Consider the following 12,914-nt stretch of genomic DNA (forward strand, 5'->3'; position numbering starts at 1 on the left):
ACACTGTCAAGGTATTTTTTTCATAATTTTTCAAATCATTTTCTTCACTGTTTACAGTAACCATTAAAAGCTTAACACTTAAATCTTTTCCTTTCAATGATCCTCTCCATCACACATCCACACTGGTTTGTTGTTGTAGAGTTGCGCCTATATGTTGGGCTGGTGCTGTTTGAGTTTTTGTCATTGAAAGCGCATGTAAAACATCAGTTGTTTTTTTTGTTTGTTTTTTGCTTTTTTTGTGGGGAGTTTGGGTGGGAGAGGGGGAAGTGTAATGAATCAAGCTGCTCAGAAATAGAGGGAAGAAACAAAAGGTCATTTTGGTCCTTCCAACCTTGACAGTGTCCCTTTAAATATTTCTCTACCACACACCCTAGACTCACTTACTGACTCTTGAGTGCTGGGTGTTTCTCAGTATGAACTCCCAGATGTGGCTGTCACCCTAACCACAGAGATTAAAGCGTGTCTGAAGCAAGCCGTCTAGTTGGCACTAGAAGAGCTTTAATCTGTCCCATTTTCGTTCTTCTGTTTTGACACAGTCTGGTCATGGTAGAGGCATATGTGATCTAGTCCCTTTTGCTAGAGCATCCTCTTGTGAGGCATTTTAGAAACCTAGGTAGAAACACATCAGGAAAAGCAGTCTTGCAGTTAGCATTGCAGAGCGAGTGGATTTTATATGGAAATGTGATTGTTTCCCTTTTGAAAAGAGTTAATTGTAGAGTGCTAGAACCATCTTCTGTAGCACCATTGCAGGCTTGCACTGGAAATGGCAAGTTCCTAGTCGAATTTCATTTTGAGTTACTCTATGCATGGCCATCACATCTTTAGAAAAGGTAGCTGATGAGAAAAAGAATGAAATTCATGACAAGAGTGCAGTAAGAGCAAGCAGGACCATCACCAAGAGCTCTTCTTTCATTGTGGAGATGGGTCAGCCAGCTCCAGAGACTACAGTAATGCATAAATGACACCAAGCACCAAGCGTCTGAAGCCTGGTTCTCTCTCTACCTTGTTTCTCTACACAAATGAGATTACTGGAGTTTAGATTTCCTTTAGGCTGAGAATAGCTAATTCTCTGTGAGAGCCTCCTCTCTCCTTGAGGCATTAAGCATGACTTTGTCACTTGTGTCTGCTGTGTTCACAGATCCAAAGCAGAGCTGCTTTGGCCCTTTCCCCCTTCTATTTTAGTAAAAGTTACCCATTTGACAGGTCGTCTTTGCCACCTTGTGGCCCATCTCAAGGAGTTAGCTATGAGGGGTATGGTCGAGTGCTTTATCCCTGTGTTTGCTTGCAAGTTTGAAATTGAAGTAAGAGGTAGCCTGGTCCTGTGGAGCTCTTGTCAGTAATCACGTTCTACAAACATGAGCTGCTGCTCACTAGAGCTTCTTTTCGTGCTTTGTTTTCTTGTTCCCTGTTACAGGTTGATTGCAAAGTGAAGTACGATTTTAAATCCCATTTCTCAGACAGTACCCTGGCAAAAGGTGCTTAGGCATGCTCTGTTGACTCTGGGACAAAACTAAGATGTGAAAGAGGAATGGTATTAATGAACTGATGCTGTCAGTAGACTTAATAGAATGGTCTTGATGAGCTAGAGGACTGCCTTGCATTGTGTCCCTTCCTCTGCCACAGCAAAGCTCCAGACCTTCTGCTGACTGAGTTAGTCACTGTCTAAGAGTTTGACATTGGCTTCTGACACTAAGAATCCATTATTACCATGTATAAGAGAAAGGTGATGATGTTATTGTCAATACCATGAATCTTACTTCTGTAGTCCCTGTCCTTTGAAGTTCTTTCATCTTTGAGCGGATAACTTGAGCCTCTTCTTTTCCCATTTTGCTCTTATTCTTTTAAGTTCTTCAGGTGTGTGATCATAGTCTTTGTTCTCTGGGACTTTCCTAGTGTGTCCTTTGCATGTCAGCCCAGCTTAGCTCAGTGCACCTTGTGCTTCATATAACTTTAGCCAGTGCCAATGCAGGTCTTGTGGCTGTTACTGTAGGTTGAGTCTTAACTCTGAGGGAACAAGTAGGAGAGAGGGAACTATTTTAGGTCTGAAACATTTCATATCTCATTTAAATGGACTTAACCACTTCATAGAAAAAGTCAAATCATTGTCCTCAAAGGTTTTCCTTTGAAACACATATTTTGGCCTCTAACCTTGTAGAACATTTTTGTGTGTTCATGGATGACTGTGCTTGGTTTTATAAGGACTAACTCTGCTATACTTCATATTTGCAGGTTCCAAAAGAGAAAGATGAAATGGTAGAACAAGAATTTAACCGGTTGCTAGAAGCCACCTCTTACCTTAGTCACCAGTTAGATTTCAACGTCCTCAATAATAAACCTGTATCCCTTGGCCAGGCGTTGGAGGTTGTCATTCAGTAAGTACTTTTTAAACTGTTTATTGTATGGTGAATTCCATTTACAGATTGCTATTTAAGTTTTTCATAAGTCTTACTTGGAGAGGTGGCTCAGTGGTTAAGAGCAGTGGCTGTTCTTTCAAAGAACCTGGGTTTGTTCCTAGCACCCACATGACAGCTCATAACTGTCTGTCACTCTAGTACCAGAGAATCTGATAACCCCTTGCCTCCTGCCTCTCAAGAAACTGTATGTACCTGGTGCACAGTCAAGCAAACATTCATGAAATAAAAATAACAAAGTGAATTTCAAAGTAAAACATTTAAAATACTTAGAGATTCCCAAGGCCATTTTCAGTTGTAAAATGCAACACTTAATGCATTTTAATTTATCCTGTAGGCCAGGTAATAAATTAGCAGCTAACTTTTTTGTCTGGATATTAGACATCAGTGGCCCTTGGCACTTTGGTTGGGTACCCATTTCGTGCTGTAGTGCTGGCTTTGCAGCCACATGTGGTGTCTCTTACAGACTACAAGAAAAGCATGTCAAAGATGAGCAGATTGAACATTGGAAGAAGATAGTAAAAACTCAGGAGGAACTGAAGGAACTTCTTAATAAGGTAGGACTCTGCATTCACTGTTTCCATAGCCCAGAAAGCCTAAAACAAGGGGATTCCTTTAGCTTAGACATGTTAAAGGCCTTGCTGAAGTTCCACTCCATGGAGGGGAGTTGCCCAGCTGTGTCTCCTCATCCTTACGAACTGCAGTTGGTCGGTACAGTGCCTGTGCTGAGGTCTGGGGTTAGAGCAAGGTCATCTGTACTGAGGGACAAGTTGATAAAGAAGACCAAGTTAGTCCATTTATTGCCATCATTATTTCTCTCCACATGCCAACATTTCTACCTCCATTCTCCATTCCAACTGAGAGCTTAGTCACCACCAAGTTCCAGGTTCCAGATTATTTAGATACAGTTGTAGGTTTCTTTTTATGCTACCAACTGCAAAAGTCATCAGCTTAGGGAGAAATGGTTAATCAGCTGGGGGAAGGGCAGGGGCCTTACTTTTGCTAGGCTTCCTGTCATACTAGAAGCTCCAGGGTTGCCCCACCCACCCACCCACCCACTGTGGCAAGAATTGAAGAGTCATTGGAGAACTGCCATTTGGCAGACATCTGTGGACCGGGTTGGTGTCTGAAAAGATTAATGGTAGGGATGATCACAGAAGGTTCTTTGTGTAGTGATTTGACCTGTAGTGATTTTACATGTTTGAAAAAAGAAACAAAGCTGGGGCATGGTAGTGAAACTGTATGGTTTCAACACCCATGAGGCTAAGGCACGAGGGGTTATAAGTTTAAGACCTGGGCTACATAGAGAGACCTTGTCTCAAAAGCAAAATAATAACAGCTGTTTTCCCAAAATAAATTTAAATTGGTAGTAGGTTGTTTGGTGTGTTTTTTTCTTAAATGGAATATTCCTTTTCCTCTCTTATTTTAGAAGACAAGAATCTGTCTTTGTTTTCTGATAGTGTTGTAGAAACTTCTGTAAAACGTTTCCCCAGATGGCATGATACAGAACAGATATTCAGAAATTCCAAGGATCTTTCACAACAGGGAGAGCCAATGCCAAGAGTGTGTGTTATTTGGGAATGAATTACATTCTTATTTAGTATGAATTTTTTTTACTTTTCCATCTTAGATGGTAAATTTGAAGGAGAAAATTAAAGAACTCCATCAGCAATACAAAGAAGCATCGGAAGTGAAGCCACCGAGAGATATTACAGCTGAGTTCCTAGTGAAAAGCAAGCACAGGGACCTGACTGCCCTTTGCAAGGTCAGTGCCTTCTTGCCCTGAAAAGTAAGGTAGAGGTGAAGAGAAAAGAAAGAGCCCTTAGCCAGTGTCAAGTGTCTGTACTAGCAGAAAGAGTTTGGTACCTTAAGAGCCATGGAGATTTAATGGCTCAGTATTGTGTGAGATTGGTGTTTCCTGACACTTGAGAATGGTAATGTGTGTAGAATTTGAAGTTAGGCTGTGTGGTTTAAATATCTCACGTGGTGACCCCTAACACCTTGGTCTCCTTATGTCACCTCATCTGAAGCATATTATTAGTAACATATAGTTTGGAGAGTCCTTGTGAAGCTTAAATGAACTGTGTTTCTAAGGAATCCCATACCAGGCCATGACAGGTGCCAAGAGCATGGTAAATGCTGTTTTTTCACAAACTTGCTTTGAGCGCACTGCTAGTGCTTTTTATCATTTTCCCTCCTGCCCTATCTTACAGCAGATTCACAGCTTGTTTCCACGATCTATTTTTCTTTTTATGCCAGTACCATAATAATTTTATTAAATTATTCACTTTACATACTGATTGTAGCCCCCGTTTCCAGGATTTAAAAAAAAAAAAAAACCACCCCTAAGATCTGACCCCAGCCTTAAATTGAATCATACTGTGTAGACAAGATATGAGTATATAGGAAATACATTACATATAAACTAGGATAAATATCTGATAAATCATATTCGTTTTTTTTTTTTAAATTTCTGTCAGGAATATGATGAATTAGCTGAGACACAGGGAAAGCTAGAAGAAAAACTTCAAGAATTGGAAGCCAATCCTCCAAGGTACGGAAAGAAATCCAGACATTAAGAATGACAGCTTTGCTCTCTCTCCTTGTTCTCAGTTTAAAAGATAATAAAACGATGAGCTTTTACTTACGCGAGTGTATTAGACTATGTGCTGAGTGGACACTGTGTGAACATGGGCCACTTGTCAGGTTTGTAGTCCTCTACCCACATTTTAGTGTATAAGAATGCTCAGTATCTAAAGTTAGCCCTTCTCCACAAAACCTGGTATTGAGATGAAACTGTCCTACATGGAAATTGTCCTTTGAGTGTGATTTAAAAGAAAAAGTCCTATTGCTTTACACTTGAAAGGTTTGGGGGAGAATGACTGACTATATCTGTACTTCTACTGGGTCCACACAGTGGCTTTATGCTACTATGATGCTCCACATGCATCTGCCCTGTCTCTTGTAGGCAGAGATGCTACCTTCTTTGCGTTAAAGCCTGCTCTTAGGATTTGAGACAGAGCATATGCTTTTATGATGTATGAAGACTTGGTATGAGGAAATTTTTTTTTAGACAAAGGTGACTCCACGATAATTTGCTGAGCTGGGCTGAGCTTGACGCTGCTTTCTAGACATGAGGGATAGAGCAGTTAATGACATGGCTGAGACTCTGTTCTGTGACTTACTAGGCACAAGCACAGTCTCCACCTTAGAGTCCAGATTGCTGAGCTCACTGAGACTAGCAGTGATGTCTTTGTTAACCCTTTGCTCCCTTATTTTTTCAGTGATGTATATCTGTCATCAAGAGACAGACAAATACTTGACTGGCATTTCGCAAATCTTGAATTTGCTAATGCCACACCTCTCTCTACCCTCTCTCTTAAACATTGGGATCAGGTAAGATTTCTTTATCATTTACTGTGTGTGTGCGTGTGTGTGAGCATGTACATGTGCCTTTGTCTGCTTGTCTGTTTTTGTCTGTTCTTGTACACAGCATCAGGAGGAGACAGAATTACAGTGAAATCCATACATCTTAAGCAAGGAGCCTGATGATTTGCCAAGCTTGCTTCATCATAAGCTACCACCAAAGTTAGAATATAGAACATTTTACCCTGGTGTCATCCTAGGGCTTTGGAGGCAGGGACAGAAAAATTAACAAGCTCAAGGTCAGCATGGCCTACATAGTGAGGGCCTTGTCTCTAAAAACATAAAAGATACAGAATATTTCCATCATCCAGTTGCCCCCTCCTCCCAATCCTGCTTTAGCTTGTCCTGTAGTTTCATTGCAAATTATCTTTGTCAGTGACTTCACTTACCCTTAGGTAGTTTATCCCTTTATTACAGCTCTGCTGTAGAGATAAACATGGGGGGAGGGTATTATTAGTAGTAAAGAAAGGTATGTGCTCTGAATATTGATATTTTTATCATAAAAAAGTATGAGTGGAGCTGGGCATGGTCACACACACCTTTAATCCCAGCACTTGGGAGGCAGAGGCAGGCTCAAGGCCAGCCTGGCAGATATATGGAGTTACAGAACAACCAGAGCTACATAGTGAAACCCTTTCTCTGACTACCCCAAAAACCCCCCAAAAAAATCTTATGGAAAGTAGTCTCTGCTTGGCTGTTTTCTGGTGGTACTAGGGATCAAATTTAGGGCTATGTACCTATCAGGTAATTGTTCTGCCACTAAGCTATATACCCTAGCCCTGTTTTAAAAAAAAACTTCTGAACTGCATACTGGGTTGCTTTCACCTCCTAAGTCTGGCAATCCATGTGCTTCACATTCTCAGAGATACTCAGTGTCAGACCTGGAAGGACCACTATTCCAGTATCTTCATACTTTTCAGCTGCCCTGAGCCCTCTTTCAGTAAAATATGTTCAGATATTCCAGGCCTTTAACAGTCTGGCTGTCTTTTTTTAAGTTGTGAGAGCTCATTTCTCAGATACATACAATGTTTTCTTCTACTCTTTGGCTTGACCCTATGGCCTCTAGTGCACATGGGCTATCATTATTATCCCTGTAGCTCCGTCTGTACTTTTACGTACTGAAAAACTGTCCTTTTCACCTGAGCTTATAAAATTTTGCTGCCAATAATCCACTCCCCAGGAGTTTTTAGACCATGTGGGATACTCTTAGCTTCCAGGGTAGACCTGGGCTTGATCGTTTGTTTTTTAAGATTTATTATACAGTGTATTCTATCTGCATGTACGCCTGCACACCATTATAGATGGTTGTGAGCCACAGTGTCATTGCTAGGAATTGAATTCAGAACCTTTGGAAAAGCAGTGTTCTTAACCTTTGAGCCATCTCTCCAGCCCCAGCTTGATACTGTTTCTGGAGCTTCTTTATGGCTGTGGCCTGCCTTTGCCCAACTTGACCAACTGGTTTTGGAAATCTTCTTCAACTCAGTTTAAGGACTAAAAATAGATTTTGCTTTTAAAAGAAAATAATTATGGCAGTGAATCTGATGTCTTGCACATCTATAATGCTGTAAGGAAGCAAATGGATCAGCTTTTTGTGCTTTCTGATCATCTGTGTCTCTATCCCACCTCTGTGGATAGATGGTCTGAACTTGGTGGTATAGGAATGTGCTGATCATTATCTAGGGACAAAAGAAACTTCATGGAGATTAGGGACAGATCAGTCAGTTTCCTTAGGCAGTTAAACTTGAATACTGAGTAGCTGTTTAATCTTAAGATGCTGTTTGATGCTGGATACATGGCTCAGCAGTTATGGGTTTGATTGCCAGCACCAACATGGCAGTTATGTGTCTCTCCGGTCCCAGAGTATCCAACACCCTCTTCTGGCGTCTACAGATACTGCATGCATGTGGTACACAGACACATGCAAGTAAAAACCCATACACGTTTTGTTTTGTTGTTTTTTCATTAACTAGTGCATGAAGTTGTGCTCTTCGTTTGCAAATGGTGTAATTATATTTTAAAAGTATATAATGTCCCCCTCCTTTTCCTTTTAGGATGATGACTTTGAGTTTACTGGAAGCCACCTGACAGTAAGGAATGGCTATTCATGTGTGCCTGTGGCTTTAGCTGAAGGCCTGGACATTAAACTGAACACAGCAGTGCGACAGGTTCGCTACACAGCCTCAGGTACGTGCCTGTTATATAGGAAGGTAGAGTACCTTCATGAAAACAGGACTAGTTTTTTACAACCTTTTTTTTTTAATTGTAAACTTTGTAGAATTCATGTTTACAGTGAATTGATGAAAAAGATATACGTATATATAGTTGTATGAACATTCATCCTTGGGCTTATCAACTGCTTGTTGGCCCCCAGTCTTTTATAGGTGTTTTCTATACTTTTACTCTCACTGTTAATAAATCTGTATTGTTATTAAAAAAAAAAAACATTAGGTAAAATAATAGTGACATAATTCTGGTCTCAACTTAGAGATCAAGCTAATCATTACAGTGTACCTCCATAGTTTGAGGCTTTGTACCACAGGCTTCAAGTTATCATCCTTAGTGAACAGGTAACCACTATCTCATTAGTGCAATCAAGGATTCTTTATTGACTGAGGATTTAAATCCTGGCATCCATAGGCTTACCTCTTCTGTATTCTTGTTTGAAAAAATGAAGGAAAAAAGCATGTCAATCCTATTGGCCACAATGCCATCCTCATCACCAATTGTTTTCCTACTTTTTCTAGGATGTGAAGTGATTGCTGTGAACACACGCTCCACAAGTCAAACCTTTATTTATAAGTGTGATGCAGTTCTCTGTACCCTTCCCCTGGGAGTGTTGAAGCAGCAGCCACCAGCTGTTCAGTTTGTGCCGCCTCTTCCTGAGTGGAAAACATCTGCAGTCCAAAGGATGGGCTTTGGCAACCTTAACAAGGTGCTGTGTTCTCCTCCTCCAAAATAGCCTAATGTTTGGTGTCCACTAGCATCAGTGAGGAAAGGGGCCTGCATTCGTCACGTTTGCTGTGCCCTCAGCTGCTTGATTCCAAGCCTGAGGCTTGGCAGTGCATAAGTCAGTGTCTGGTTGTAATATATATTATTAATTACACTTATTTTTGTAACCCCAAGCCTACTAAAGGTCATAAATTGCATCATAAATAATGAAATAGGATTCTCCTTTTACATTGGTAGTAGATTTGGAGTGGTTAAAAAGTCTAAGAATTATGACCCGAGAGGCACAGTGATGCTTACAGAAAGAAGTCTCTCCGAAGCCAGCTCATATGCTCCCTTCCTGTGGTAGGTGGTGTTATGTTTTGACCGGGTGTTCTGGGATCCAAGTGTCAATTTGTTCGGGCACGTTGGCAGTACTACTGCTAGCAGGGGCGAGCTCTTCCTCTTCTGGAACCTATATAAAGGTAACTGCTATTTTAATTTTTTTGTGTTCTTGTGGAAACATACAGATTTAAGAATATTGGGAGTTTTCTCATGTATGTGCCTTAATTTTTTCCATTAATAAGCCAATCCTAAAATAAATCCCTTCACAGTGTTTTGAAGAAACATGTAAAAATTAAGAAACAGTATTCTGAGACTGTTAGATCATGCTTGCCTTCAAACTTAGATGACCTCCTTAAGAGGTGTTTTTGTTCCTGTCTCCCATCCTATCACTTTATAATCAGTTGATTAACTAGAGAACTAAATAAGTATATTCAGTTCCCTCTTCCAGGAACTGCTTAGCAGCACAGGCATGTTTCTGACCACTGTCACTCCCTCCCTGGTGAAGGGACAGTCATACACAGAGGGGGCACCATGCTTTTTCCCTGGTTCCATGCAGGCCATCTGGTCCTGCCATGCCTCATGGCATAATGCCAGCCTCATGGCATCTCCGTAGCATTCCTTACCCCCCATCCATGTCCAGGCCACTGTCACCTCCTGTAACAGTTGCTAGTAGTAGTATCCCTGCTTCTGTTGATTATTTTGCATGTCGATTGCTTTGTATTGCTAAAGGGAAGGACAGATTTTTTACCAAGGCTTTCCTAAGACCCTCACAATATAGCCCTTCTGTTCTCCCCTGTCTATTCCCACTCCCAGCTCTAGGAACTTAAAACTGTTTTCAAATCCTGGGCTCTATAGGTTGCTTTGTGTGTTTCTTCTCATTCACTGTCTCCCTCACTTAGCTCAGCCTGAATATATATGTATTTAGGGCACATATTCCTGTTGCCTAGAATCTGAATTAAATCCCCATTATTCTCTTTACTATGTCCTGTATTATCATAGCTTTACCAGAGGTCATGATTCTATATGTATGGTTACTTACCTTTTAACTCTAGTAGAGGTTGTGTCTTTCACACCCAAGGAACTAAGTAGTCCTTTGGTGCATGCAAGCTTATACACTCACCAAATGGAGGACTGAAGGTATGATGTAGCTATGAAGGGTCTGAGTTAGGTAAAAGATGCTGCTTGCTCTTGCTGTGGAACCACCTTAAGTGGTCAGGACTAAAAATTCTATACGTAAGTATGGAAACATTTTTCCTTTTTGACTTTTGGAAGTCAGACAAATGAAGTGCCCATTGGTCAGTTTCTAGGAACAGAGTTCAGAACAGTAGCTTCTTTTCAGCTTTGTTTGGTACATGGCTCGGTGACTTTGTTCTCTTAACACTTTCAAGAAAAGTATAGGAAAACCCTGGAATTGTCCTTTTGTTTCCCCAGCTCCAATACTATTGGCCCTGGTGGCCGGAGAAGCTGCTGGCATCATGGAGAACATTAGTGATGATGTAATTGTCGGCCGGTGCCTGGCCATTCTCAAAGGGATTTTTGGTAGCAGTGCAGTACCACAGGTATGTGAGTGAGTGGACAACCAGGGGCACAGCTTACAACTAAACTAGGGTTTGGCCTAATTGTAGTTTGTAGCTTAAGTTCTAATGTTAGCCAGGACATTCCATGTCAGAATGGACATGAATTTTAATGTGTGAAACTAAGAATTACAGCTGCTGGCTGTTTCTCTTTTGTATGTGAGGTTACGTCACAAGTAGCTTAACTCAAGTGAATACTCCCGTGAGGTTACGTCACAAGTAGCTTAACTCAAGTGAATACACTGGGGAGTCTTAAGAGAATTTGTTGGTAAGATGATATGAGATGTAAGAAGGAAGTGCTGTCTGTCAGAGAACAAGACAACATGGATCCTCTTGCTTCTGCATCCAAAGCAGCAGCATCCATCACCCAGCTACTTATCTTGTCTTTTACATGGGTCCTTCCTACTTTTCAGAGATGGTTGACTTGTCCTGGTATCAGTAGTGATTCACTCATGGTTCTTCCTTTATGTAGCCCAAGGAAACTGTGGTATCTCGTTGGCGTGCTGATCCGTGGGCCCGGGGCTCCTATTCCTATGTGGCTGCAGGATCTTCTGGAAATGACTATGATTTAATGGCTCAGCCAATCACTCCTGGTCCCTCAATTCCAGGTGCCCCACAGGTGAGAAACTAGAAATCTGTGTCTGAGCCTATTTGGTGAGAGACCAGAAGCTCAGGATAGAAATTCTATCTCTGGCTGATGACTTTAGTCATCTCTGGCTGATGACTTTAGTCATTCCCTCTTTAGATACTTTCAAAATAAAGAGCTTCATAAATATACCTGGATTAGAAGTGAGAGTCTAGAGCATGTGCAAGTCAGCAATTTTTCTTCTTGCTCAGTTTTTACCCCTTAAAAAGTCCTATTTGGGGACTAGAAAAACAGCTTAGCATTTAAGAGTGGCTGCTACTCTTCCAGACAACCTGAGATGAGTCCCCTGCACCTACACTGGATGGCTTACTGCATCCTATAACTCCAGCCAGCTTCAGGGGATCTGACACCCTCTTCCACCTCCATAGGCACAAAACCTTTTTTTTTTTTTTTTTTTGGTCTTATTTTTAATTGTACCTAATTTTGCGGCAGCTTGTAGGTTTACAGAGGTCTGAGTCACTAGGGCTTTGTAGGGCCTGTGTAAGAGAAGTTCTTATGTAGAATATGCTAAGCCTTCTTCTAGAGTATTCTTCAAATATCACAACCCAAAGGCTTAGTGTCTGCTCTGAACCAGGAAGTCAAACACATTCCTGCCTATGAATGTGCCCTTGGCAGTCTTAGCCAGCAGGTACTACATGAAATAAAACTTTGGTAAACTGGTAAAACCAGTGGTGGAAGCTGATTAGACTTCAGAAGTGAACAGGAACTTGGCAATTTAAACACGATGAAGTTACTGATTTTTCTCTGCACCCCACCCCCAAAACAGCCAATTCCACGACTCTTCTTTGCTGGAGAACATACAATCCGGAACTACCCAGCTACAGTCCATGGTGCTCTACTGAGTGGGCTTCGAGAGGCAGGAAGGATTGCAGACCAGTTTTTGGGAGCCATGTACACTTTGCCTCGTCAGGCCACACCAGGTGTCCCTGCACAGCAGTCTCCAAGCATGTGAGACAGATGGTTCTGAAAAAAGAGGCCAATGGATATGTCATCTGCCATGTAAGCAAGCCCTTCTAGCAATATTAGGTCCTGCTGAGGAACTCCACGTCATCAGCTGCTGGGGGGCTCTTAGTTTGACAGCAGAGGCTGGCTCCTTTGACAGCACAGAGAGGAACCTACCCATTAATCTGGAATTGCTTCTCCATAAAAACTGAGACAAGCAAGTGCTGTGAGATAACCTCTTAGTCTATTGGTGTTTGTTTGTTTGTTTTTTTAATATATTTTGAGAATAAAACTTGAAAATAATTTTATATGAAGATTTATTTTTAATTTTGTGTCTGTGTAGGTATGTGCACTTATGTGGGGGCCCACGAACGCTAGAGGCATTGGATCTCCTAGAGCTGGTGACAGGCTTGTGAACCAAACTCAGGTCATCTGTGAGAACAGCATGTGTCTTTAACCACTGGGCCATCTCTCTTATAGCAAAGCGTTGCTCCTTTAGGAATGTAAATTCTCCCTTTGACAATAGCATATGTATTTTCTCCAGGTCTGTGTAAGGGGGAAGGCATATAATCAACACATGGTTTGATCAGGCCCACATGCCTCGTGCCTGTGACCCTTTGTTTGGGTGCTGGGAACCCACTCTGG

At 41.5% G+C, this 12,914-nt stretch overlaps 1 protein-coding gene across 2 annotated transcripts in view; it reads left to right on the forward strand.

Moving 5' to 3' along the window:
• The window catches only part of Kdm1a (lysine demethylase 1A), a 50,748-nt gene extending 38,171 nt beyond the window's left edge, over positions 1-12,577 (forward strand). For both annotated transcript variants that reach the window (XM_021631466.2, XM_021631467.2), the window contains 11 exons: positions 2,230-2,372; positions 2,878-2,968; positions 4,042-4,176; positions 4,892-4,965; positions 5,696-5,807; positions 7,889-8,021; positions 8,582-8,769; positions 9,133-9,247; positions 10,539-10,666; positions 11,154-11,300; positions 12,094-12,577. In XM_021631466.2, the coding sequence (XP_021487141.1) occupies positions 2,230-2,372; positions 2,878-2,968; positions 4,042-4,176; positions 4,892-4,965; positions 5,696-5,807; positions 7,889-8,021; positions 8,582-8,769; positions 9,133-9,247; positions 10,539-10,666; positions 11,154-11,300; positions 12,094-12,279 (1,452 nt within the window). In that variant the 3' untranslated portion in view covers positions 12,280-12,577. The remainder of the gene's footprint in view (positions 1-2,229; positions 2,373-2,877; positions 2,969-4,041; positions 4,177-4,891; positions 4,966-5,695; positions 5,808-7,888; positions 8,022-8,581; positions 8,770-9,132; positions 9,248-10,538; positions 10,667-11,153; positions 11,301-12,093) is intronic.
• Positions 12,578-12,914: the final 337 nt, after the last annotated feature.

Source organism: Meriones unguiculatus, chromosome 3 (genome assembly GCF_030254825.1).
Source record: "Meriones unguiculatus strain TT.TT164.6M chromosome 3, Bangor_MerUng_6.1, whole genome shotgun sequence".
In the NCBI taxonomy this organism is placed as follows: Eukaryota; Metazoa; Chordata; class Mammalia; order Rodentia; family Muridae; genus Meriones; species Meriones unguiculatus.